Source organism: Heloderma suspectum, chromosome 3 (assembly GCF_057233095.1).
Source record: "Heloderma suspectum isolate Gila_16-S chromosome 3, 16-S_ref, whole genome shotgun sequence".
Lineage (NCBI taxonomy): Eukaryota > Metazoa > Chordata > Lepidosauria > Squamata > Helodermatidae > Heloderma > Heloderma suspectum.
In genome coordinates, this window is record NC_139460.1 from 7,064,493 (window position 1) to 7,088,926 (window position 24,434).

General features: G+C 44.7%; 1 protein-coding gene across 6 annotated transcripts in view; it reads left to right on the forward strand.

Annotated features, from left to right (window-relative positions):
• The window catches only part of FCHSD2 (FCH and double SH3 domains 2), a 225,663-nt gene extending 203,193 nt beyond the window's left edge, over positions 1 to 22,470 (forward strand). For 5 of the 6 annotated variants that reach the window (XM_084842413.1, XM_084842411.1, XM_084842409.1 and 2 more), the window contains 7 exons: positions 9,318 to 9,452; positions 10,872 to 10,955; positions 11,107 to 11,284; positions 12,928 to 13,145; positions 16,507 to 16,636; positions 18,288 to 18,373; positions 18,913 to 22,469. In XM_084842413.1, coding sequence (XP_084698539.1) covers positions 9,318 to 9,452; positions 10,872 to 10,955; positions 11,107 to 11,284; positions 12,928 to 13,145; positions 16,507 to 16,636; positions 18,288 to 18,373; positions 18,913 to 18,996 — 915 coding nt within the window. In that variant the 3' untranslated portion in view covers positions 18,997 to 22,469. Of the gene's footprint in view, positions 1 to 9,317; positions 9,453 to 10,871; positions 10,956 to 11,106; positions 11,285 to 12,927; positions 13,146 to 16,506; positions 16,637 to 18,287; positions 18,374 to 18,912 lie in introns of all 6 variants that reach the window. The other variant, XM_084842414.1, reaches the window with a different exon arrangement.
• The last annotated feature ends 1,964 nt before the right edge of the window (positions 22,471 to 24,434 follow it).

The window sequence follows — 24,434 nt, forward strand, 5'->3', positions numbered from 1 at the left end:
AAGGATATGAACATGGTCAGATGCATTTATTTCTGTTGGAGCAGAGGTGTGAGGGAGTTGAGCCTTAGATGCAAAAAAAGAAACATTTCATTCCTCCAAACTGCTTTCCCCCCTCTTCATTTATCTCTCCACTTCCATTGATTTCCTGTTGCGAAACCTGGATTCTCCCCAGCACTCTTCCCCTGCTCAATACAGCATGCCAACAGTTGGAACAGCTTATACAGCCAGTGCCAGTCCCTAACGAACTGGCAGATGCTGGAGTGTGGGAGGATTAAATTTAATTTCTGTTTTCCCTTTTGACATGCAGTCTCCCACCCAGCCTTGGTTGTAAAGGCTGGTTGTTAAAGTTGCCCTTGGCAGGCAGGCTAGAGTTAGCCAGAAGCTGGCATTTTCTTAGAGCAAAGGTCTAACTTTGCAGAATAGAAATACCAAACTGTGTCATTCTTACTCTAGTGTACGTTCCTTGTGCTTCCTAGGGCATATGTGAAGATGATGTCCTGATACGCCAAAACTGCTTCTACCTCCTTCTTTTTAACAAAACATAGCTTAGCACAGGTGTGTTTGTTTTCTTTGTATCTGCATCTCTTAGATCACTTGTTCAATGCCGCTCTTGGTGGTTTTGCATTGAACAAATTCTAAGCAAGAGAATTGCATTAATCAAGCAGCTTGGAATTTCAGTATTTAACCAGCCTTCAAAATATTCTAAAGAGTCTGCTTCCCATCACGTACCGGTGTGCTCTGCTTTGTGATTCTAAGGCAAGAGCAGGGCCGACCTGACAGCACAAGCTGCCCAAGTGGCCACTTGTGGCAGCAAAACTTTTTGGCGTGCCAGTGGGGCAACTTGTGATGGATTTGAAGATCCATTATAGACAATAGGAGAGCTCCCTGTGGTATTACACAGTAGAGTAGCCCATAGCAATAGAACCCCATGGAGCAGTGCGTGCATCAATAAACAAGTTTTGGAAATGTTTACTCCACCCTAAATGGCAGCAGCAACTATACTTTTGTAGTTATCTTTGCTAATCCCATTTCCCCTTAGTTCACCAGCAGGGTGAGGAGCCAATGGAGAGTAGTGGGCCTGGCCCCTACTACCGCATTCCAAACTGGGCCGCTTGTTGCTGCTGTTGGAGTGGTCTGGATTGGGCCCAGTGGCCACCAGTTGCTGACCCGTAGTATATAGGATAGAAAATGAATTTGTCATGTGTTCGCACACACTTAAGAGAACTCTGGGGCGAGGGTGAGTTGCCCCTCTGTGTGTGCATAAGCACTTGCACACGAACTTTAGAAATACCAGAAATCTGATTAGGGTGTGAGTTCACAGGATTCGTTATTGAGAGTGTGGTTTTAGGTTTTCCATAGCAATATTTTTCCTGTAAAAAAATTTTTTACTCCAATTCCAGCTTTCTTATGTCTCTCCCCACCCCAAAATAGTTCTAGTTCAAGGGAGTTTTAGAAAAGACACACACACCCTTTAGTTAAGCTGAGTCACACGCAAAATGGTTCAGGGTTATAAGCCTCATAATTCTATTGCTTCTAAAAATGATATCTGTTCAGCGAATAACTTGAAATGTGGGAATCGTGATCTACGTAATGACATCAACAATTGTGCAACATTTCAAACTGATCCAATAAAGATTGCCACAGATACAGCAGTTTTTGAAAGTGGTGAAAATTGACACATCTACCTTTTTTTACTCCAATTTGTGGCCCAGCATATTATATATTTCTTTCACATTTTGGTTAAACTACAGATATATGTTATTCTGACTCAGCAGAGTTGTGTTTCATTGATTTAGTGAAGTTCTGAGCAGCAGTTCAAAAGTTATTAAAGTTTTTCTTCCCCATAGATTATAATCTGTGGCAGCAAGTTCTGACAAAGTTTTGTCATGTATGCTGGGTTTCATTCTGAAGCTAGAATGCTGCTAGTTGTTTTCAGATGTTTACTCCAATGTTGTCAAAGGGTTTTGCAGAGGAAATCTACTGTATTCTGTGTTTGATGCCTATTCATTAGGTATGGACTATGACCTCACAATGTCATGTTACTACACAAATCAGAACTTCAGCATGGGAGACCTTAACTTTTTGGTACCCCTCTCCCTGTGCTCTCATAAGAATATAAGAAGAGCCCTGCTGGATCAGACCAAGGGTCCATATAGTCCAGCATTCTGTTCAAAAAGTAGCCAATCAGCTGTAGACCAGGAACCCACAAGCAGGATATGAGCGCAACAGCACCCTCCCCCCCATGTTCCCCAGCAACTGGTGTACATAAGCTTATTGCTTCTGGTACTGGAGGTAGCACAGAGCCATCAAGACTAGTAGGCATTGATAGCCCTTTCCTCCAGGGATTTGTCCAATCCCCTTTTAAAGCCATCCAAATTGGTGGCTTTCACTACACTGCAGGGGAGCAGGGGAAAGATGCATAATATCTGTCCCCTGTTCTGGGCCTATCCAGAGCCGAAGGATGCCTGGGGGATGCGTGACTCCATCCTCTGGCCTTCGTCTGCTGCTGTGTAATGCCAGGTCTGTTGCCCATAAAACATCTCTCATCCATGACATGATCCTGGATGAGGGTATGGACCTGGCATGCATTACGGAGACCTGGCTGGATGAGGCCGCTGCTCCTACTCTTGCAGCCATTTGCCCAGCTGGATTTTTGTATGTGCAGCAGCTGAGGGCTGGGGGTTGGGGAGGAACAGTGGCTGTTATCTACCTGGAGTCTTTGGTCCTCACCAGACTCCCTCTCTGGGAGACCAGTGTTACTGATTGCATGTACTGGAGGTTGGGCCTGAAGGGCAGTCTGGGGATTCTGCTTGTATATCGTCCACCCTGCTGTATGACAGACTCCCTGGCCAAGGTGCTTGAGGTGGTCTCTGATGTGCGTGTGCAGTCCCCTGACTTGTTGGTGTTGGGGGACTTCAGTGTGCATTCGGAAGCCATCCTCATGGGGGTACATCGGGACTTCATGGAGACCATGGCTTCCTGGGAGCTGCACCCTATTCCAACTGGGCCCACCCATGTAGCCGGTCATGTGTTAGTTTCCTTGTGTTTGTTTCTGGAGAGGCAGGGAGTGATCTGGAAATCGGGGGTATATCCACCACACCCTTGTCATGGTCAGATCACTACTTGGTGGGGTTAGACTTCTTGGTTCCACAACTGCTCCACAGGGGTGGAGGACCCATTAAGATCCAAATGGATTCCCGACTGCGCTTGGGGATTCTTTGGAGCACGCAAACAACTGCTTGGTCGAGACCCTGGTGGATGGCTGGAATGCTGCAATCACCGGGGCATTAGACCAGGTGGCTCCAATATGCCCTCTCCCTCTGAACAAAGCTCAGACTGCACCATGGTTCACCCCATGGTTGCAAGCTCTGAAGCGGGAGGTGAGACAGCTAGAGCGCCAGTAGCGGAAATCTCACTCCGAAGATGATCAGACACAGTTTAGAGCTGTAGCTTCAGCCTACCATGTGGTGATAAGAGCAGCAAAAAAGAATTTTATGCTGCCTCTATCGCAGTGGTTCTCAACCTTCCTACTGCTGCTACCCTTTAATACAGTTCCTCATGTTGTGGTGACCCCCAACCATAAAATTATTTTCGTTGCTACTTCATAACTGTAATTTTGCTACTGTTATGAATCGTAATGTAAATATCTGATATGCAGGATGTATTTTCATTGTTACAAATTGAACATAATTAAAGCATAGTGATTAATCACAAAAACAATATGTAATTATATATTGTGAAATATTTATTTCTAATTACAAATAAATGAAATTTTGTCTTGAAGCATGGTGTAGCATGGGTAACAGTCTTAATATAACAACAGTAAACTACATTGCTACATTTTGCGATAGTATGCGTAAAAAGCCTGGTGAATTAACCCATAGTGGCTGTGACGTGCAAACTGACTCAGTGTCTCAGCAGCTTGCTGAGGCCTTCAGAAGGCTGGCTGGTCTGAATCTGCCGTTAAGCTCCTTTGAGGAGCTGTTTGTGTTTCTTAAAAAGCCACGGGACGCGCCCTCAGCCATGAAGGGATAAGGGAGGCCCCTTATGTCCTGTGGGATGCCGCGCTTGTAGCGGCGGGCTCCGCTCCTAACACAGGAGGTGCCTGCTCTATCTGAAGGTTATTAGCCACTGTAGCAGCAGCAGCGTCCCTCTAAAGCAGCAAACTGCTTTCCAAAAAAGTCAGGGCCAGCCGCGCCCTGGGTGAGCGACGCCCACGCTCACCCAGCCCTCGAGAGGGGCTGAGGAGGGGGCAGGCAAGGCGAGGCAGCCACTAACCGCGCGCCACAGCCCTTCCACCCGGCCCCCTTCTCTTCTGCCGCTGCCCCGCCCGCCTCGGGGCTCTGGCGGGAGGGTGCTCGTGCGTGCGCCGCCCCAACCCCCTCCCCTGCGCGACTGTAAGTGGCGTGCGTGCAAAGTGGAGCCGGAGAGTGGCAGCGCAAACTCCTCCCCTTCAGCTCAGGCAACAGCCAGAGAGGAGGGAGACGAGCTAGGGCGAGATGAGCAGGGGCAGACGGCGACAGGCTTTGCCCCTCTTCGTGCTCAGGCTGAGGGGGAGAAAGAAACCCTCGGCGGCGGCGGGAGGGGATGCTGCCGAGCCCCGCAACGGCAGCCACCTCCAGGGCAGCAGCCGCCAGCAGCATGCCTTAGGTCCTAAGGACCATTTTCCAATGGTCTTAGGCGACCCCTGTGAAAGGGTCGTTCGACCCCCACAGGTTGAGAACCACTGCTCTATCGCGTCCACAGAGTGCCATTCCAGGAGGCTGTTCCAAGTGGTCTAGAACCTGGTCAGTCCAATTGTTCTGGAACCAATGGAGCATTCTAAGTCCTCCTGTGATGGGTTTGCAAAGCACTTTGTGGATAAAATCGACCAGTGCGCTGTGGATACAGTTAGTGAACGTGGGGTGGCCAGTGGCAGACTGGGATCTGTGTGGGATTGGTTCCAAGTTCTTCCTTCTGATGACGTGGACAAGGTGCTTTCATCTTTAAGGCCAGCCATCTGCTTATTCAATCCTTGCCCATCTTGGCTCATTATGAACTGCAGGGAGAGACTCCGGGAGGAGATCAAGGTGGTGGTGAATGCCTCCCTCAAGGAGGGAGTGATGCCATCATCCCTCGAGGAGGCAGTGATAAGAGCACTGTTAAAGAAGCCCTCCTTGGATCCCCAAGACTTGAACAACTTTCGCCCAGTCTTGAATCTGCCGTTTGGGGGCAAGGTGATTGAGCGGGTGGTGGCGTTGCAGTTGCAGACACACTTGGAAGAAGCCGATTATCTGGATCCATTTCAATCGGGCTTCAGGCCTGGGCATGGGACAGAAACAGCCTTTGTCGCCTCGGTGGATGATATGAGGATAGGGACAAATCCTCCTTCCTTGTTCTCCTCGATCTCTCAGCAGCTTTTGATATCGTTGACCACCCTGGACCCGCCTGGAGGGGTTGGGCATAGGGGACACTGTATTACAGTGGTTCCGTTCCTTCCTCTCTGGCAGGTACCAAAGGATAGTTCTTGAGGAGGAGACCTCAGACCCTTGGCTGTTCACTTGCGGGGTGCCACAGGGTTCTGTTCTCTCATTGATATTATTTATGGTTTGGAGTGCAGTGTCACCAATATGCGGAAGACACGCAACTCTACCTCTCATTTAAATCCTCTCCAAGGGTGGCTGTAGAAACCCTGTCAAAGTGTCTGGAGCCGGTGAGTCACTGGATGGGAAGGAATAAGCTGAAACTTCACGCCGACAAAACCGAAGTACTTTTGCTGGGAGATGAGGGGAGGTTGGGGAATGTTGACCTGGTGTTGAATGGGGTGCTGCTGCCCCTGAAGGACCAGGTCTGCAGCCTGGGGGTCATTTTGGACTCCCAGCTGTCCATGGAGGCTCAGGTGTCAGCCATGAGCAGGGCACCACTGTACCAACTCCATCTGATACGGTGGCTGCACCCCTCCCTCCCTAACCATCTGCTCCCATCAGTAGTTCATGCCCTGGCCTCCTCTCACCTAGACTACTGTGATGTACTCTATGCAGGGTTACCCATGAAGACGGTTCAGAAGTTGCAGCTGGTGCAGAACTCAGAAGCCTGCCTGGTTAAGGCAGCTGTTGGCGAGATCACAGCACTCCAGTACTGAAGGAGTTGCACTGGTTACCAGTTGTTTTCCGGGCCCAGTTCAAGGTGTTGGTATTGCACTTTAAAACCCTATACGGTTCCAGCCCAGTCTGTCTTAAGGAGCACCTCCAGCAACACCAGGGATGCCGCTCAACGAGATCGGCCTTGGAAGGCCTTCTGTCTGTCCCGTCAGCCAGGACCGCTAGGCTGGTGAGGACGAGGGAGAGGGCCTTTTCCCTGGTGTTCCCCACTTTGTGGAATTCCCTCCCTAGTGACCTCCACCATGCCCCCTCTTTCATGAGTTTCCTCTGGACTTGGAAAATTTGGCTGTTGAGGTGGGCATTTGGGGTGGGTAAAGGTTTTTAGAGCAATGTTGTTTTATTTAGTTGATTATGTTGTATTTTGTGGTGTTATTTATATTGTGCTCCACCTAGAGTGACCGGGTAGCCGGCCAGATGGGTGGCTAATAAATCTAATAATAAATAATAAAAAAATACATCCTGTGGTAGCGAATTCCATAGCTTAACTCTGTGCTGTGTGAAGAACTACTTTTATCTATCCTGAATCTCCCACCAATCAGCTTCATAGGATGACCTCATTGGGTTCTAGTATTTTGAGAGAGGGAGAAAAATGTATCCTTTTCCACATTCTGCACACAAGGCATAATTTTGTAGACTTCTGTCTTGTCTTCCCTTAGCCTCTTTTTTTCCAAGCTAAACAAACCCAGCTATTGTAACCCTCTCTCACAGGGGAGATGCTCCAGCCCCTTGATCATTTTAGCTGCCCTTGTCTGCACTTTTTCCAGCTCTACAATATCTTTTTTTAAGTTTGATAACTAGAATTGTACACTCTCAATGTGGATCAGGCTTCCCACACCTCCAGTTCACATTGCCATAAAGATATTCAGTTATAATGTATATTGCAAGCATAGGGCAAAGGGTTAAAGGCCACTGCCCCCCGCTCTAGGGTCCTGATCCATATTAGGTCCCATGCACTTAGTTTTGAGTAAAAAAAGAAAAACACCTAGCTACACCTTTAAAGTAACATGTAGTTTGATCCTCAAGGAATTGTGGGGAGGGGGTGGAATGCACTGATCGGGGAAGCAGAAGGATCAGGGCCTCAGACTACCTTTCTGAAAGCAGAAATACAGCACGAGGGTCCCGATCCCTGATCTTCCTTTCCATTTGCTAGGTAAAGGACACATGGGGATTGGGACCCATGTGCTGACATTCTGAAGGCAGAAAGACGGTGCCAGGGCCTCAGTCTTTGTTGTTCTTTTCTGTGTGGTAGGCAAAGAGCAAGGATCATGTCTTACTCTAGGGGTATTCCCACATTACACTGAGCATGCATTCACACTCAAGGTGCACTCATTAAGTCAGTTATGAGAATCTAGCCCTCTTCAGTCATTCTGCTCATGTGTAAGCTCTACATGCAAAGAGGGACTGTGGGAATGAGTCCAGTAGCTCCTCTCCCTTCCCCTGCTGTTCTTGTGCTCTACACGTGGCAGAGGAATTTTAGAATCCTGATGCCTGAGGTAAGGCAAGGATGCCCAATGTAGTTCTCCTGTCAGCATTCTGACCAGGGGGGTGGGGGGAGTAGCAGGGAATTGTCAACTGAGACAAGAGTGAGGTAGTTTTGAGGGCTGAAGGAGTCATTCTGCCCGACAGATAGATCACTGATGTAGAGAAGGAAGGAAAAGAAAGGGCTATGCAGGAATCTTGTGCAGGCTTACTCAGAAGTAAGCTTTTCTGAACATACAGGAACACATCTATTGAACTGTACACATCTACCCAATTAATGACTTGTTTGTGTTTTGTTTTTAAGTTTGTGTTGTTGTTTTCAGAACAGTGCAATGATAAATATTATTTTTAAAAACCAGGGAAATTCAGTGATAAAAAAAAATCCTGCTGGTTTATGACCAGAGTTAAGGCTAACTCATTTTGGCTCAAGCTCTGCAAAACCAGGTAATTGCAAGCTAAGGCTAATGCCTTAACAGACGTGCCCCTTGATCAGTAATGAAATTGTTGCAATGTTACAAATAGTGCTTGCTTACTACTTACCCTCCATATACCCACAGTTTGGTCGTTCAGGTCCAAATCCAGATAGGGAGAGTGGAGTGCCTGGGACCAGCAAAGATGACCCACATTGTCCTGGTCCTGCCTTGCCTTATGAAGCACCTGAGCTTTACTGTATTACTAGAGGGATCCTCCTGTGGGTTGACCCATGCCTGCTTGTTGCTCATATCAGTAGCTTGCAGGATGGGTTAAACCAGCCTTCCTGAACATGGTGCCCTCCAGATGTGTTGGACTGTAACACTGTAAGGCTCAGAAAATTACCATAGCTACCAGATGTTTGGGCAACACTGGCATAAGGATCAGACATTTGGAATACCAAAAGAAAAGAAATTTAAAAATCGAGCAGTTCCTGTTCTCTTTGGAAGTACTTAGTTCTGTCTGAGCCACATGCTGAAGTTGTCAGCAGTCGTGTTACATTCCTATGAGGATGCTGAATCAGGCTTGTCTGGCAAGTGATGCTTCCAGGATTTCTCAAAGATTTCTGACTTTCTTTGTACCACCTTCCCCCTCTACATAACCCAATGCTTCTCTCCATGGATAGCCTACCTGTGGCATGATTGGTGGCACAAGGGGCATGGGCAATGGGGAGCTGAGTTGTTCCTGAACACAAGCTGAAATGTTCACAGGCATGACTGTGATTGGACTACATTTCTGCTTCTCTCTGGCAAGACATATGGACCTTCCAGCTCCTGCCCTGCCTTGCCAGAAACTGCCACTGCCTATGCCATATGTGTCCCTGATCATGCCACAGGTTGGCTGTCCATGGAGTAAAGCATCAACCTCTGTATTTAGAAGAGGGAATAAGGACACACAGAAAGTTAATGATTGGCATAGAAGAGGGGAACACTCAAGCCAAAGCTTAAACGTAACCAGCTAACAAGTTGGCAGCTAACTGATGCATGAAGAAGGCAATAAACATGCCTTTTTGCACAGCAAGGTGGGGCAGTTTTATTTGGGCAACAGTGGTACCTAAAACATAAGCAACTGCTCCTTGATAAACAGTGTTGACATCACAACATAAATTGATACCTTGCCACCTTTGTTTTTGGATGATCACTCAGCAGTTGTTCTGATCATGGGTTTTCACTTAGATTATAGATGTAATCCAGGCTGCTTATTCTTTTCCATTCTCTCTCCTATTAGCTAAATGTTGATGTAGAAAGAGAAGAAGGAGAAGAGCTGGAAGATGGCATGGATGCATTTGATGACAGCAGTTCCAGTCCTTCTGGTACACTCAGAAATTATCCACTGACCTGTAAAGTTGTTTATTCATACAAGGTATGTAAAATGTTAGGACCTTGCTGGTGAGCAAATGGACATACAGGCTTTAACTGATGAAACCTCATGAGTATTTAAAAATGAAACCTTGGTATTCAGCCCTGAGGTGAATCATCGAGTCACTTCCTCCTTGCTACCCTTTCAGACTGAAGTTAGAATGAAACTATTGGGTTCAGAGTTCCAGGGATTACAGGTGATTGCTGCCTAGAAGCATGAAATGGGAGATGGATATGAAAGGAATGCTAGTATGCAAAGAGCAGTACTGATGTTGTGAAATGAGTTGTTCCATCTTTGCATGCAGGAATACGGCCATAAGTTAGAGTATTTTTGAGATTACTGAAACTCCTCACCTCTGTAGGGATGGGGAGCCAATTAGAATGGTTTACCCCAGGAGTCTCATGGATCTGGATAATTTTCTGATGGCTGTTGGGGATTTTCCTATACCCTTGGTAGGCAATTCTGTCGAAGTCTACCTGTGCTCTGAACCCTTATTCTTCATAGCTAATTGCAGCAGAAATCCTTAAAGAGGCTGTTGCAAGCCTTCTTTTTAAAAGGCTCTCTAAACCGCATGATGCTGGATAATTTCTGGCCAGTCTCCAATATTTCGTTCTTGGCCAAGATGCTTGAGTTTGTGGCAGCTTCTCAACCCCAAGGTTTCCTGGATGATACGGATTATCTGGATCCAGTTTGGCATCAGACCTACTTAGGGGATGGAAATAGCTTTGGTTGTCCTACCCTAGTGGATGACCTACCCAGGAAACTGGACAAGGGGAGAGTGCGTCCCTGTTTTACTGGATGTGTCAACACATTCAATACCATCAACTGTGGTATCCTTCTGAACTGCGTGACCAGGATGAGACTGGTTGGAACTGTTTTCTGCTGGTTCTAGTCCTTCTTGGAGAAGCAGTTCCAGAAGTCATACTACCTTCCAACAAAGTTCTCAAAAATGATTTGCATAATTAAATTGTACATCAGTTACAATATCCTAATTCTAAAGTTATCCGCTACAGTATAATTTGCACTCATGACCCTCGCTGGGCAAATGGTATCAGGGCTCCTGACTCCTTGAAGTGGAAGACGTTAGCAGCACAGGAGGTTGGTGATGCAGCAAGTTCTCTTCACAGCCATCTTGTTGCTGCTGTTGCTTTGTCAGGTCCACAGTGGTCATGGGGAAGTAAGCTCCCAGGAGGTGTAGTACCTAACTGCACTGGAGTCATATGGGAGAAAGCACTCCTTCCGTTGTGGATAGCCTTCCAGAAATCTCTTTGGGATGCTTTAGGTGTAGCATAACCTGCTTTGGAATGAAGGATTAGCGTCATTGGAAGGATCAATGTTAAAGTTTGCTCATTAGAAGTTGTGATTTTCTGAAACCTGGTATGTATCTACCACAAATGGTATGTGAACTGTCTTTCATCACAGGCTTCCCAGCCAGATGAGTTAACCATTGAAGAACATGAGGTTTTGGAAGTTATTGAAGATGGAGATATGGAAGATTGGGTAAAGGTATCATTTTGTTTTTCCTGTCGTTGTGGCATGTGGGAGGGGCAACAGTGGGTGGTAGGTGGTGGTGGTGGTGATTATTTTTAAAGTGTATATATTTGTTCACACATTTTTCACCTTCTGTTAAGCTTTTTCACCTTCTCAACTTTTGCAGGCACGAAATAAGTCAGGCCACGTGGGCTATGTACCAGAGAAATATCTGCAATTCCCAACTTCCAACAGTCTCTTGAGCATGTTGCAATCGCTGGCGGCACTGGACAGTCGGTCTCATACCTCCAGTAATTCAACTGAAGCCGAACTAGTCTCGGGGAGCCTCAATGGAGACTCCAGTGGTAAGGGCTAATTGGATCTTATGGGTTTGTGATGAGCTCTGGTCATTCAGGTTGTGAATATTTCTTCTATAAGCTTATTAGTCATGTTCTCTATTTTAGAAGTACTCAAAGCAACTTACAAAATGGATAAAACATCATCACTGCATAAAAGCAGTATGTAAGAACAAATTCAGCAGCCTAAAGATAAACAGTGGCCGGTGCCAAAACCCCAAAAGCAATCCATAAATCCACAACAGCAATATTAAACTTGTTATTAAGGTGCTTTACAAATACAGATTAGCCACTGTGTGAACAGAATGCTGGACTACATGGAGCCTTGGTCTGGTCCAGCATGGCTATTCTTATGTTCTTATGTACAGTTGACATGGGCTGTCATCAAAAATGGCACTCCATGTCGAATTCTATCCTTTGTCCCCGTAATGTGCAATTGTGTCATGTCACGATGTCATTGCATTGTGTGCTTCCTTGATCTGCTCCACATCATTGGCTGGCAGGGCCTTGGAAAAACACAACGTAATCAAGTTGTGGGACAGAATAAGTTGTAATTCAGATTATGAGAGAGAAGGAAGGAATTATGCAATAACAAGAGAGGGCTTTTTTGGTGGTAGCTCCCCGGTTATGGAATGAGCTCCTGAAAGAGGTGTGCCTGGTGTCTACATTAAGTTCATTTTGCAGCCAGGTGAAGCTATTTTTTCCTCAGGCATTTTAATTTGGGCAATGCCTTGCTCTATTAATTTATTTATTGTATGTCTTAGTGTTTTATGATATATTTACTGTTGACTGCCTTGGAATCTATTGGATGAAGGACGGTATTCAAAGGTGTTAAATACATGAAGAAATAAACTTGATGCGGTGAGACAGTTGTTGGCAGCCCAGCATCTCATGTAAGGTGCCATTCTGCTCAAACTGGCCCATCAGATCATTTCAGACAGGGGTGGGCAACTTTTTTGGTCGTGGCAGGTCGAGGGCCTCACACACATAGACATGCACACGCATGCACTCTAATAGGTCACATACAGCTGTGGAACACCCTTCCCAGAGAGGCTAGGATGGCTCCCTCCTTGATGTGTTTCCGGAAGCAGGCTAAAACATTCTTGTTCCATCAGGCCTTTGGGACATAGTTGGAATGTGGGGGTAAGCTGCTAAAATGCTGTTTTAAAATGCTGTTTTAATGTTTTAATTATAATTGTAATTATATTGTTTAATTTATATATTAACTTTTATATATTTTCTTATGTTTTAATTTTTGTCAGCCGCTTTGTGTCCCAGCACTAGGAAAAAGGTGGGGTATAAATAAATATGATGACGATGATGATAAATCTTAATATTACAGATAGGTAGGAAGGCATGCTGAGGCTGAGAGAACGGGGGGCTTCTTTAGGCCACCCAGCGAGGTCATGACTTGAGATTTGAATGGAGAGACTTTCCAGTGCATGCACAAGAAGCGAAGTAGGCACTCCAAGCCACTTGTAATGTTGCTTTTTACATGTGCTTCCCAACACAGATAGAGCCACAGTGGGAAAAGTTGCAGAAGCAGTCCTCAGGATTCCAGCAGAAGTGATCTAGGAAGTGCATTCAGCCCGGATACGTTTTGAACATTCTGTGAAATTCTTATATCATGATATTTGCCATTTCTTTTCTAGTATGTTTTGTAAAAGCACTTTATGATTATGAGGGCCAGACGGATGATGAATTGTCCTTCCCAGAGGGAGCAATAATCCGTATCTTGAACAAAGAAAACCAGGATGACGATGGCTTCTGGGAAGGGGAGTTCAATGGACGCATTGGAGTTTTCCCATCTGTACTAGTAGAAGAGCTAACAGCCTCAGAAAATGGAGAGACTCAAATTGCAAATGTTCAGGTATGGGAAGAATTTTGCCAGTGTCCTAAATGGGCATTAATAGGATTAGACAAAGCCTTGAACATGACGTAGTCAGCAATTGCCAGATGTCCCTTGTTTTATGAGAAAGTTGGAGTGCTAAGAAAAGCCCCTAATTGTATAACAAGGGCAGGCAAATTTCTTGAAGCGAATCTCTTCCTCTCCTAGTTCAGGTGCCAGGTGATGATGTATCTACCATAACATCTTCAAGCCTCATTTGCTGTGTTGGTGAGAAAAGCACACAGCAGTGATGTGCTCAGCAGAGGTACAGATTTGGCAGGAAGCTCCACTCACATGTGCATCATCATCAGTTTGCATATGTGGAAAGGGTGTGCAAGCCACCATCTTTGTATGGTGGCATGATTGACAGTGATGGGGCAGGGCAGTCATGTAGAGAATTATGCTGGGGGGCATCCTAGGGGGGAACCACACAGCGGTAAATGGAACCCATTTCCTACGGAGGTGGTGGGCTCTCCCACATTGGAGGCATTCAAGATGAGGCTGGACAGCCACTTGTCAGGGATGCTTTGACTTGGATTCCTACAGTGAGCAGGGGGTTGGACTCGACGGTCTTATAGGCCCCTTCCAACCCTACTATTCTTTATTTATTTATTCATTTCATTTCTATACCGCCCAATAGCCGAAGCTCTCTGGGCGGTTCACAAAAATTAAAACCAAACAACACACAATAAAACAATTTAAAATATATAGAGCATTAAAACCACAATATATTCTATTCTATATTCTGTAATTCTATGATTCCTCCATGGCCTGCCTTTACACGAAGCATTGCCAAGCTGAATGTGTGTGCCGGGCCTCCTCTTCCCCTCCCTTCCAGTTTCATTAAAGGGCTTCTGGCTTTTTAATGCTGGGGGGAAGAGCACACTAGACCCAACCATGTGTGCCCTCTGAGGAGACTGTGCTAAAAAGAACTGCAGAATGGAGGCGGCACAGGCCTTTGTTTTTATTACTTCTAGCGCTGAAGGCTGTTGTATCTCAGCCCAATCCTTGGGAAGGTGGCGGGGGTGGGGGGACCGAAAAGAGATGCATGTCAACGCCCATAGAACTGTTCTGGACCAAACCAAGTGTGCTGTAGCTGTGGCTGCAGCCATGAGCTGCTTCAGCAGGAGCAGCTTTCCACTCAGGCAGTCGTCAGGGAGAAGCTGCTCCGGGCGAGTGGCAAAGGGCTTCCCAGGATTCATTTGAGTTCTGAACGTAAGAGGCCAACAGAGTTAGGAAGGCTCACCTGGTGGGTTGGAAATGGTTATAAGCAGTTAGCTAGTCTTATGCTCACTTACACTCTCACAGCACCACTAATGACAACGGATGTCCCTTATTTCAGTCCCTTAGTTCTAAAGTTGTACTGGCGTATCCTAATTCTAACTTTTCTCCTACTGTCAAGACAGTAGATGGTTATGAAGGCTTTAAATGACAAAGAAGGTAAAAGGCAGATTTTTGGAGATTCACAAATGAAGGCCCTATCCCTTAACTTCCTTTGCCTGAGCCAATTAATATTAATCACGCTTTGAATGCTGGCAAAGTTTAACAACAGATGTGTACAAAGAATGAAAGGAGTGGTGAGGGGCAGAAAGGAAATAGAAGCAGAAAGAGGAAATTCCCGGTCTCCTTCCTGTAATTAATCTCTCTGTGGTGCTTTGAGAGATCAGACAGGGCTTGGCAGGAGGAGAATTGCCAATTCTTGCAGTTACATTTTAGCATGTTCATTTTTAAAAAATGTGCCTCCAGTTTGGGGTGATGAGTCAACTTTTTATTGTTGAACTCACTTCCTTGTTTTCAATTAACAAATGAAAGATTAAATCTTGGGATTTTTGTTTACATTTGTAGCCCTTCCTTCCGTGCTCCAAGGGGCGAAGTGCCCTTCACTGCTTGGGTATGTGGGGTTATCTCTGAGGCAACATAGGCTGAAGCCATGCAGTGAGCTTCATGGCTACGCAAGGATTTGAATTCCGATCTCTGCTGTGCCACACTGATTCTGTGAAGTATGTGTGTGGCAAATGTGTGTTTCTGGCCATGTGCATCAAACAGGTGCATGCCAGTGAGCTAGCCTTGGCTGCAGCCCTCCTACTGGGTGTACACAGAGCACACACTGGTCTAGCACTGCTTTGGTGAAGAAGCCCATGGGCTCAGCGGACCAGAGCTCTGTGCGCTGTCTGGCACGCAAGCAGATCTTTCAGTGAGCACAAGCTTTCTCTGCACTTGTAGAGGGCACTTCTACAAATGCTATGAGGATATGCACATGAAACCCTGAAAACCTTTTTATTCCACTCTGCCTTTTAGTGTAGATCAGTAAAACCTACACCAGAAGTAAAATCCACACCAGCCTTCCCCAGCCTGGTGCCCTCCAGATGTGTTAGACTACTACAGACTGGCTGGGGATTATAGGAGTTGTGGTCCAACACATCTGGAGGGCACCAGGTTAGTGAAAGTTGGTGTAGATTTTACTACTTTGGTATTTTGGCTCCTGCTGGTTTTAGTCTACAGTTTCAGTGTCAGTCTTTTAAACTTCATTTTATATATTGTTTTTCCATTTGTGTAGCCTCCTTGCAAGAGTTCTCTCTGACAGTTGTGGTATAAAGTGGGAGCTCTGTACATGCACCGTCCACAGGCTCAAGGAGACAGTGGATGAGAGCAAATGTTTACAAGAACAACCTCTTAAAGACATTCAGACTTTTTTCTTTGCCTTTTGGTAATTAAGGGAAGCCAGTAAAAGGGTGGCATTTAATATTTCTCACATGTGAACTGCTTCAAAGTGATATTTTTATTTTAATTTACTGTGCTTTGTGATTAATGCGTGCATGCTTCCAGCCCTGTCACTTTAAATGACAAATCACATAATAGTTGTTAGATACCCCTGAAAAGAGCCTGCTTTGTAGACATGGCTCTCTTTAGGTAGAAAGTACCTGGTTTACTTTGTAGCATAATGACGATCCTGCCAGTACACGTAAGTCACTGTCAAGGTCTTTGCTCATGTGCCCACCAGTTAGAACAACTAGGTTCGGAAGTACAAGGGGCAGGGCTTTCTCAGTGGTGGCCCCTCAGTTATGGAACTCCCATGGCTTTACACCTCCCATGGCTTTACACCTTATACCTTCGATGCAGGCTTGTAAGAATGCTTTAAAAATGTACTTGCTCAAACTGGCCTTTCTTGAAATAGGTAGTTAATATGCGTCTTCCATTCTTAACCTCAAATGCGCCTTAATTTCCTCAATTACGAGAGTGCTATTTTTGCATATTTGTGTTTGCGTCCAATCCCTGTTTGTAAGATGCTTTGTGTGGGTATATATCTGAAAAGTGGGGTTTAATTGTATTATGTTCATTACAGGTGTCTCCATCTCCAAAGCCCCAGAATTCTCTGGCGCCACTGCCACTGTACGATCAGCCACCAACCAGCCCTTTCCATAGTCCTGATAAAAGAAGCTCCCAGTACTTCCCAAGGTCTCCATCAACAAATGGTAAGAGAAGCCAATGAGCCAACGCTAAGAATGTGCACAGACATGCTGTCTGTGCACCCTGCACCAGGAAAAGCTACATCTGCAAGACATTGGGCTGGTTCACATGATCACAGCAAGCCACAGTGGCTTAAACAAGCCACCATGGCTTGTTGTGAGCCCTGGCATGTGCCAGGTGCGATTTGCATAATCACTGCCGGGCCACGGCTTATCGTGTCATCCGAACCTGGGTGGCTTGGCTTGTTGGAGGGTTAAACAACCCTCAAATAACCCTGCAACAGACCACAAGCATGAATCACAGCTCGCAACAAGCTGCCACAGCTTGTTTAAGCCACAGTGGGTTATTTTGATCATGCAAACTGGGTCATTCTTTCTCCTGTGTTGCTTCCAGACCATGCTCCCTCAAGAGTTATGATTGGCCCCCATTCTCTTGGCCTTTAGAAAGAATTTAAAGGTGCACCTTTTCAATTTAGCCTTTTAAAATGTGTAGTTCTTAAATGTTATTGTTGTTATTTTTTATTGTTGCTGGGTTTTATTGTAGTTGTACACTGCCTTGATGGCTTTTTAGCAGATAAGGCAGTATATAAATAATAAAATAAATACATGATGTAGCAGGTTTAGCAGATCTATGGCTCTTTTGCTTAAATAAAATAGGTGTGCTGCAAGGAGCAATGCAGAGCCACTGAGGTTTCCCGACCTGACTTCTGGAACTGTTGCTCAGCTTCCATCATGCTCGCATGCACTCAGTCACTTGCATTCCATAAATCTGAGATTGTACCAGCGGTTACACTGCCCATACATTTTTAGTAAGGATATGCACAAACCTCTGCTTCAACTCAGAGCCTGGTTCAGTGTTTCAGAAAACAGCCCATTTGTGCTTGGACCGATTTGGAGTTGGTGCACTTTAACTTGGTACCAAATGTGAGCCAAGGTTTGGAAATCCGATGCTTTGTGCTTCCCATTGACAATCATGGGAAATACAAAAATGGCTATAACGTTTTTTCTCTTGGTCAGAATTGGGTAATATTTGCAGACATAGTAGTCCCTCAGAAGGTGATTATGTCTGACAAATGTCAGAGAAATAGGTGTAGGGGTTAGTATTTTGATGGGGGGGCGTTAAGGGAACTGCTGATAACATTTTTATTTCTGGGCAGAATTGGATGGAAATTGCAGGGATAGCTGCGTGTTCTGAGGGGATCAAGCCTGCCAAATTTCAGAACATTTTGGGACAACTTAGTTCTGTTGGCTTCGGAGGGAAGTCTGCTTTACATCAGAAACCAACAGAACCAGAACAAACTGGCCTGCTTCTGTTTGCGCTTCGGACTTCATCTGAATCTGATGTACATCCCTAATTTTTAGACTTGGTGAGGAAGTTTAATGAGACAATTAAAAATCGGAGTGTTAAATTCCATATAAAATATTAAGTTCCCCCCTCACGTTGAAGACACACAGAATACACACAGCCCTGTGTGTAATTTGTGGTGTTCATGGATCTCTGTGGCTAAAAAGAATGTGTTCCCAAAAAATTAGATAGTGGTATTTACACAAGGCTTAAAAATTCCAACGTTTTAAACGTAAGATATTTAGGTAGTACAGCATATAGGAGTGGCTCCATCTGGAAGCATATAATACTGTATGTTTTCTTCCCTTTCAGAAAACAGCTTAACTTCAAATTCTCCTGGATTCTCGCAGCTGCCACGACCTCTTCCTGAAAGCACCTCATATGGCAAATTGAGACCTGTAAGTTTTCGAGTCACACCACAGAACTATAGAAATTCAGTGTTGCTGCACTGAACCCTGTGTGGATAAAATCAGCAACATAAATATGGTGTGCCCGTACACAAACCGAGCTGGAAACAATGGCTGTGTTTGGAAGTTGCCTTATACTGAGTCAGATCCTTGGTCCATCTAGCCGAGTATTGTTGAGAGTGACTGGCAGTGGCTCTCCAGGGTTTCAGGCAGGAGTTTTTCTGGAGCTGCTGGGGTATGGTTATGGCTTCTGCTTAAGCTCTGGTTAAGCAAGACATGAGTTTAGTTCTCCCCGCCACCACCACCCCTCCTGCATGGTTGTGTGAAAGGGTTCAGAAATTTTTCCTTCCATTTTTATTTAACTGCGACTTCCCATGACATGTGGACCCAGAAGTGAGTGGTTAACGTTAATTATGGTTAGTTTATGCCAGTTCAGAAACCACAGTAGTGTGCTCAGAAGGACTGATTTATATAACCCCTTGAGCTCAAGATAGGTTTCTTCTAGTCATGGTTAGTTTTGCCTGTTTCAGGTACGAGCTGCCCCTCCTCCCCCAACACAACAACATCGTGGACCAACAGAGAAGATCGAAGACGTGGAAATCACCTTGGTGTGACCAATGGGATGAATTGCGTAGTAGTGCTACAATCAAGGCCGAATGTTGGCAGTGTTTGGTCAGCTCTCATTTGTGGGCACCTTTGCATGATGGAAGAGACTTTTAAACAATCGAGGAAAAACTGGAGGATTTTCCAGGGACAGTGACATGGTGGACTCTTCTTCCCACGGTCATGAATATTTTGTGCCTTTTTATTTGTTGCTGTTGTTTGGTTTCACTTTATATATCCACCATCCTTCCTCCTTTAGCACAAAGCAAGCAGAGGAATGCCTTTGCATCTGAAAGTTGGCCATTCTGGTTTCCAGTGGAGGCTTCAGAGAGCTCCCTCTTCCATGCCACTTACGGCCAGTCTACAGCTTCCCTGCGGAAACAATTCTGCATGATGATGTATCCCCAAAACCTCTACAACATGTAGCACAGTAAACATGGTCTGCTTTCTTGTCACATGGAGCCTCTCCATGCCACATGATGAAGAAATGGGATATATTTACTGGTGTTGCAGGTTGCGGCAATAAGGGCCAAGTCGTGATAGGAATGTATTTCTTCATGGGCAGCGTAACATGTAGACCAGCCCAAAGTCTCGCATACATATACCATGTGCATTAGTACAGTATATTACTGTTGCCATAGGAATGTGTTAAAATTATTTTTCCTATTCCAGTAGCTAATTTACCTGATTAGGTTATTAATCAGAATGTATGGACTAGAGAAGGGAACACACAACTGTAAGTTTAAGGAGAGGCTGGCTCCTCTCTCTCTCCTTCTCCTCCCCTCCAACAAAAGATGAAAAAAATAGTTCTACAACTGAGAAAAAGCACTGCAGATCATATGGGGTTAATTACTTCGATGTGCATCTCTTCTATAATTAACTGTAAAACCTGAACGTAATGTTCCTTTTGTATTGATATTTATGCGGTGCATTTAGTAATAGAGTATCTACTCCAGAAGTGCTGACTTAGTAGCAACAACATGTTTTCTTAGGATAAAACTGAATAAGCAGGATTTTCATCATAGAGCTGGAGATAGCCATTCATTTCCTTTTAAAGCAGATTTTTTTTTTTCTTTTGCACTTGGGTCGCTTCTTATCCCAGTTATTGCTGTATAGTTTACTCTCTGACATTAGCAGTGTATCCTGGAGCATCCAGCTAGAGTTAAGAAGTTTAATGTTTAGAATATTGAAATGTGATGTCTAACTTGAGTGTTGGATAGTCCTAGAGCAGATCTCCACGCAAAGCGTAATGGCCAGCTCAGACCCAAGGAACAAAGGCTGGAGAAGGACAGTAGTTCAGTATGTATATGCACGCGCGCGCACACATATATATATATTACACACACCCTGAGAGTTCAAAGTGGTTTGATGGTGCCATTGCCACCTGACGTGTATATACTTGTTTCATTTGTACTAATATCATCTGGTCGAACAGACTTTGAAGGCCCTTTTTTGAAGTCCTACAACATTTTGCAAAGCCTGCCTTGTAGAGATGATAGTGGGTCAAAAGAAATTAGTACACACACCATCGGCAACAGTGGCTCCATCTCACCACTTTCTACACACTGGTGGGGTTGTGGGGGTTACCATGTGCCCCCAGCCTGGGATCAGACTCAAAAAGTCATACCTGGTGTCCTTTCAGCTCTGTCTGTCAGCTTTTGGGTTGGAGAGTAGAAGGCATATGCTTTGGGGTGACAGCGGGAGGCAACTCAAACCCCAGTTTTTCTGAGCAAGCCACTTGTGACTTTGAAGAGAGGCAAAGTCATTTTATAGTTGCAGATGAGTAAAAGTGAAATCAGGGGGCAGGGGGAACAATTGTATTTCAGATTAAATGGTCTCCAAGCAGCAGCACTCATATTGGGAAAAGAGAGGGGACAAACATTTAAACCAAATTCCGTCCCAGGTAATTTCTAGCCAAAGAGCTGGAATATATGAAACCACCTACAAAATGTCTTTAGAGCTGTAACATAAGTAATATTAAAGGAGCTCTTGGGTGTTTTTTTCCTAAGCAAGTAAAACAGTAACCATTTCTACATTTAGTTGCCTAATGGAATACATCTTTTTAATTCTGTGGCTGCATTTTGTGAAATCATTTGACAAGACTTTCGTCTTAAACTTTGCACAAATAATCTTGGCTGGGACTCTTGAAATATGACTTTTTCGCCAATTTTTCTTTCATTCAGTTGGCCTAAGCAAGGGAAGAGCTGTTTGAAGTATAATACAATTGTCTGCAGCCAAATTTCTGGCAGATTCCTGTGAAGATTATGTTTGGGGAGGGGGGGTTGCGCCTTCTGTCGTGTTGATCTGTTTGAGGTCTTTTTTTAAGTGTTTATCAGACTTATTCTTAAGTTTTTTAAAAACAATTTTTTAAGAAGAACTGTACTGCAAACATTTTAGAGTGCTTCATGAAAAATAAGTGTTGCCAATAATATCCACATGTTCTGTTCGGTTGGCCAGTTTTTCTGCATCTTTTTTGTTGTTGGTGTTACCCAGACTCTCAAAATTCAGAAAGTGTTATTTAAGAAAAAAATCTCCTTAGTTATATTTTAAAAATATTTTCTGTAAGAGCTGCTAATTTTTATTTTAAGAAAAAGTTGTAAAAATACGCCTCCTTTTTAAACTTCATACAGGGCATGCAAAAGAACGTATCACCATGTACAGTGTCAATACACTGAAAGCAGAATCTTGGATGCTTTCTTTATATTGGCTGTAAAACTTTGTATTTATTATGTATAAAATGTTGAATAATAAAAAGTGGCTTTAAATCATTGGATATGGTTTAATGTGTGTTGAGTGCTATAGGATTGTTATTTATCAGGTATCTTTAACAAGCTGGGCACTGTTCAGTGGATCTAAACATATGAACATCTGTAGCTGACTTCTCCTGAATCACACCATTGGTCCATTTAGCCCAAGATTGTCCACACTGGCTAGCAATGGTTCTCCCGGGGCTTAAGTAGAGAGAGATCTTTCTCATCAGATGCTTCCTGATCTTTCTAACTGGAGATGGAACCCGGGACCATTTGAGTGCAAAGCATGCACTCTAAGGCTGAGCTCTACCACAAGCTCTAAAAAGGCAGGGGGAGAATGTAAATACACCAAATGCCCCCAGTCTCTGGTATAAAGCTTTCCCCCCTGTCATGGAGCTATAGTCTGCCACTGGCAGCCGACTAGCACCCAGTGACCTCTGTGTCCATGTCTACATACTGACTTAGAGACACCTCAGGCAAAAGAACTCCTGCCAATACAAGGTGGCTAGTTTTCTGATCTAAAGCAATCTGAGGAAACGAAGAAAGGAAGAATGTGAGCATATGCTGTTATATGTATGTAAAGCTTGCTTATAGGTGGAAATAAGGATCAGGAGGAGAAACGAAAGGCCAAATGGAAAAGATTAATTGAAGGAGAGAAGAGAGGTGGCATCACATACATGTTCAGGGAGGAAGGGTGTTCCATGCATTTGTTGTTGTTGTTCAGTCGTTAAGTCGTGTCTGACTCTTCGTGACCCCATGGACCAGAGCACGCCAGGCCTTCCTGTCCTGCGCTCTCTCCCGGAGTGTGCTCAAGTTCATATTCATTGCATCGGTGATGCTATCTAGCCATCTCATCCTCTGCCGTCCCCTTCTCCATTTGCCTTCAATCTTTCCCAGCATCAGGGTCTTTTCCAGGGAGTTTTCTCTTCGCATTAGGTGGCCAAAATATTTGAGCTTCAACTTCAGTATCTGTCCTTCCAATGAGCACTCAGGGTTGATTTCCCTTAGGATGGACTGATTTGACCTCCTTGCAGTCCAGGGGACTTGTAAGAGTCTTCTCCAGCATCACAGTTCGAAAGCATCAGTTCTTCAACGCTCAGCCTTCCTTATAGCCCAGCTATCACAGCCATACGTTGCTACTGGGAAAACCATAGCTTTGATTATATGAATCTTTGTCGACAAGGTGAGGTCTCTGCTTCTTACTATGCTGTCTAGGTTGGCCATAGCTTTCCTCCCAAGGAGCAAGCGTCTTTTAATTTCATGGCTACAGTCACCGTCTGCGGTGATCTTGGAGCCCAAGAAAATAAAATCTGTCCCTGCTTCCATTTCTTCCCCTTCTATATGCCAGGAAGTGATGGGGCCAGATGCCATGATCTTAGTTTTTTTTAATGTTGAGTTTCAAGCCAGCTTTTGCACTCTCCACTTTCACCCTCAACAAGAGGCTCTTTAGATCCTCTTCACTTTCTGCCATTAGGGTGGTATCGTCTGCATATCGGAGGTTGTTGATAATTCTCCCGGCAATCTTAATTCCAACATGTGATTCATCCAAACCAACGTTTCTCATGATGTACTCCGCATATAAATTAAATAAGCAGGGCGACAATATACAGCCTTGTCGTATTCCATTCCCAATTTTGAACCAATCGGTTGTTCCATGTCCAGTTCTTACTGTTGCTTCTTGACCCTCGTACAGGTTTCTCAGGAGACAGGTAAGGTGGTCTCGTACTCCCATCACTTTAAGAATTTGCCACAGTTTGTTGTGATCCACACAATCAAAGGCTTTAGCGTAGTCAATGAAACAGAAATAGACTTTTTTCTGGAATTCTCTTGCTTTCTCCATGATCCAGCAAATGTTGGCGATTTGATCTCTAGTTCCTCTGCCTCTTCTAAACCCAGCTTGTACTTCCGGTAGTTCTCAGTTCACATGCTGCTGAAGCCTAAGCTTGTAGGATTTTGAGTATAACCTTGCTGGCATGTGAAATGAGCGCAATTGTACGGTAGTTTGAACATTCTTTGGCACTGCCCTTCTTTGGAATTGGAATGTAAACTGACCTTTTCCAGTCTTGTGGCCACTGTTGAGTGTTCCAAATTTGTTGGCATATTGAGTGCAGCACTTTTAACAGCATCATCTTTTAGGATCTTAAATAGCTCAGCTGGAATACTGTCATCTCCGCTAGCTTTATTGTTAGTCATGCTTCCTAAGGCCCACTTGACTTCACTCTCGAGGATGTCTGGCTCCAGTTCAGTGACCGCACTATCATGGCTATCAGGGACATTCAGATCTTTCCTGTATAGTTCTTCTGTGTATTCTTGCCACCTCTTCTTAATCTCATCTGCTTCTGTTAGGTCCCTGCCTTCTTTGTCCTTTATCATGCCCATCTTTGCACAAAACGTTCCCTTGAGAGCTCCGATTTTCTTGAAAAGATCTCTAGTCTTTCCCATTCTGTTGTTTTCCTCGATTTCTTTGCATTGTTCATTTAACAAGGCCTTCTTGTCTCTCCTTGCTATTCTCTGGAACTCTGCATTCAGTTGGGTATATCTTCCCCTTTCTCCCTTGCTTTTCACTTCCCTTCTTTCCTCAGCTACTTGTAAAGCCTCATCAGACAGCCACTTTGCTTTCTTGCGTTTCTTTTTCTTAGTCTTAGTCTTTTTCTTAGTCATGATGGTTTACCTCCAATATCAGGCGGTGTGCCTCTGAA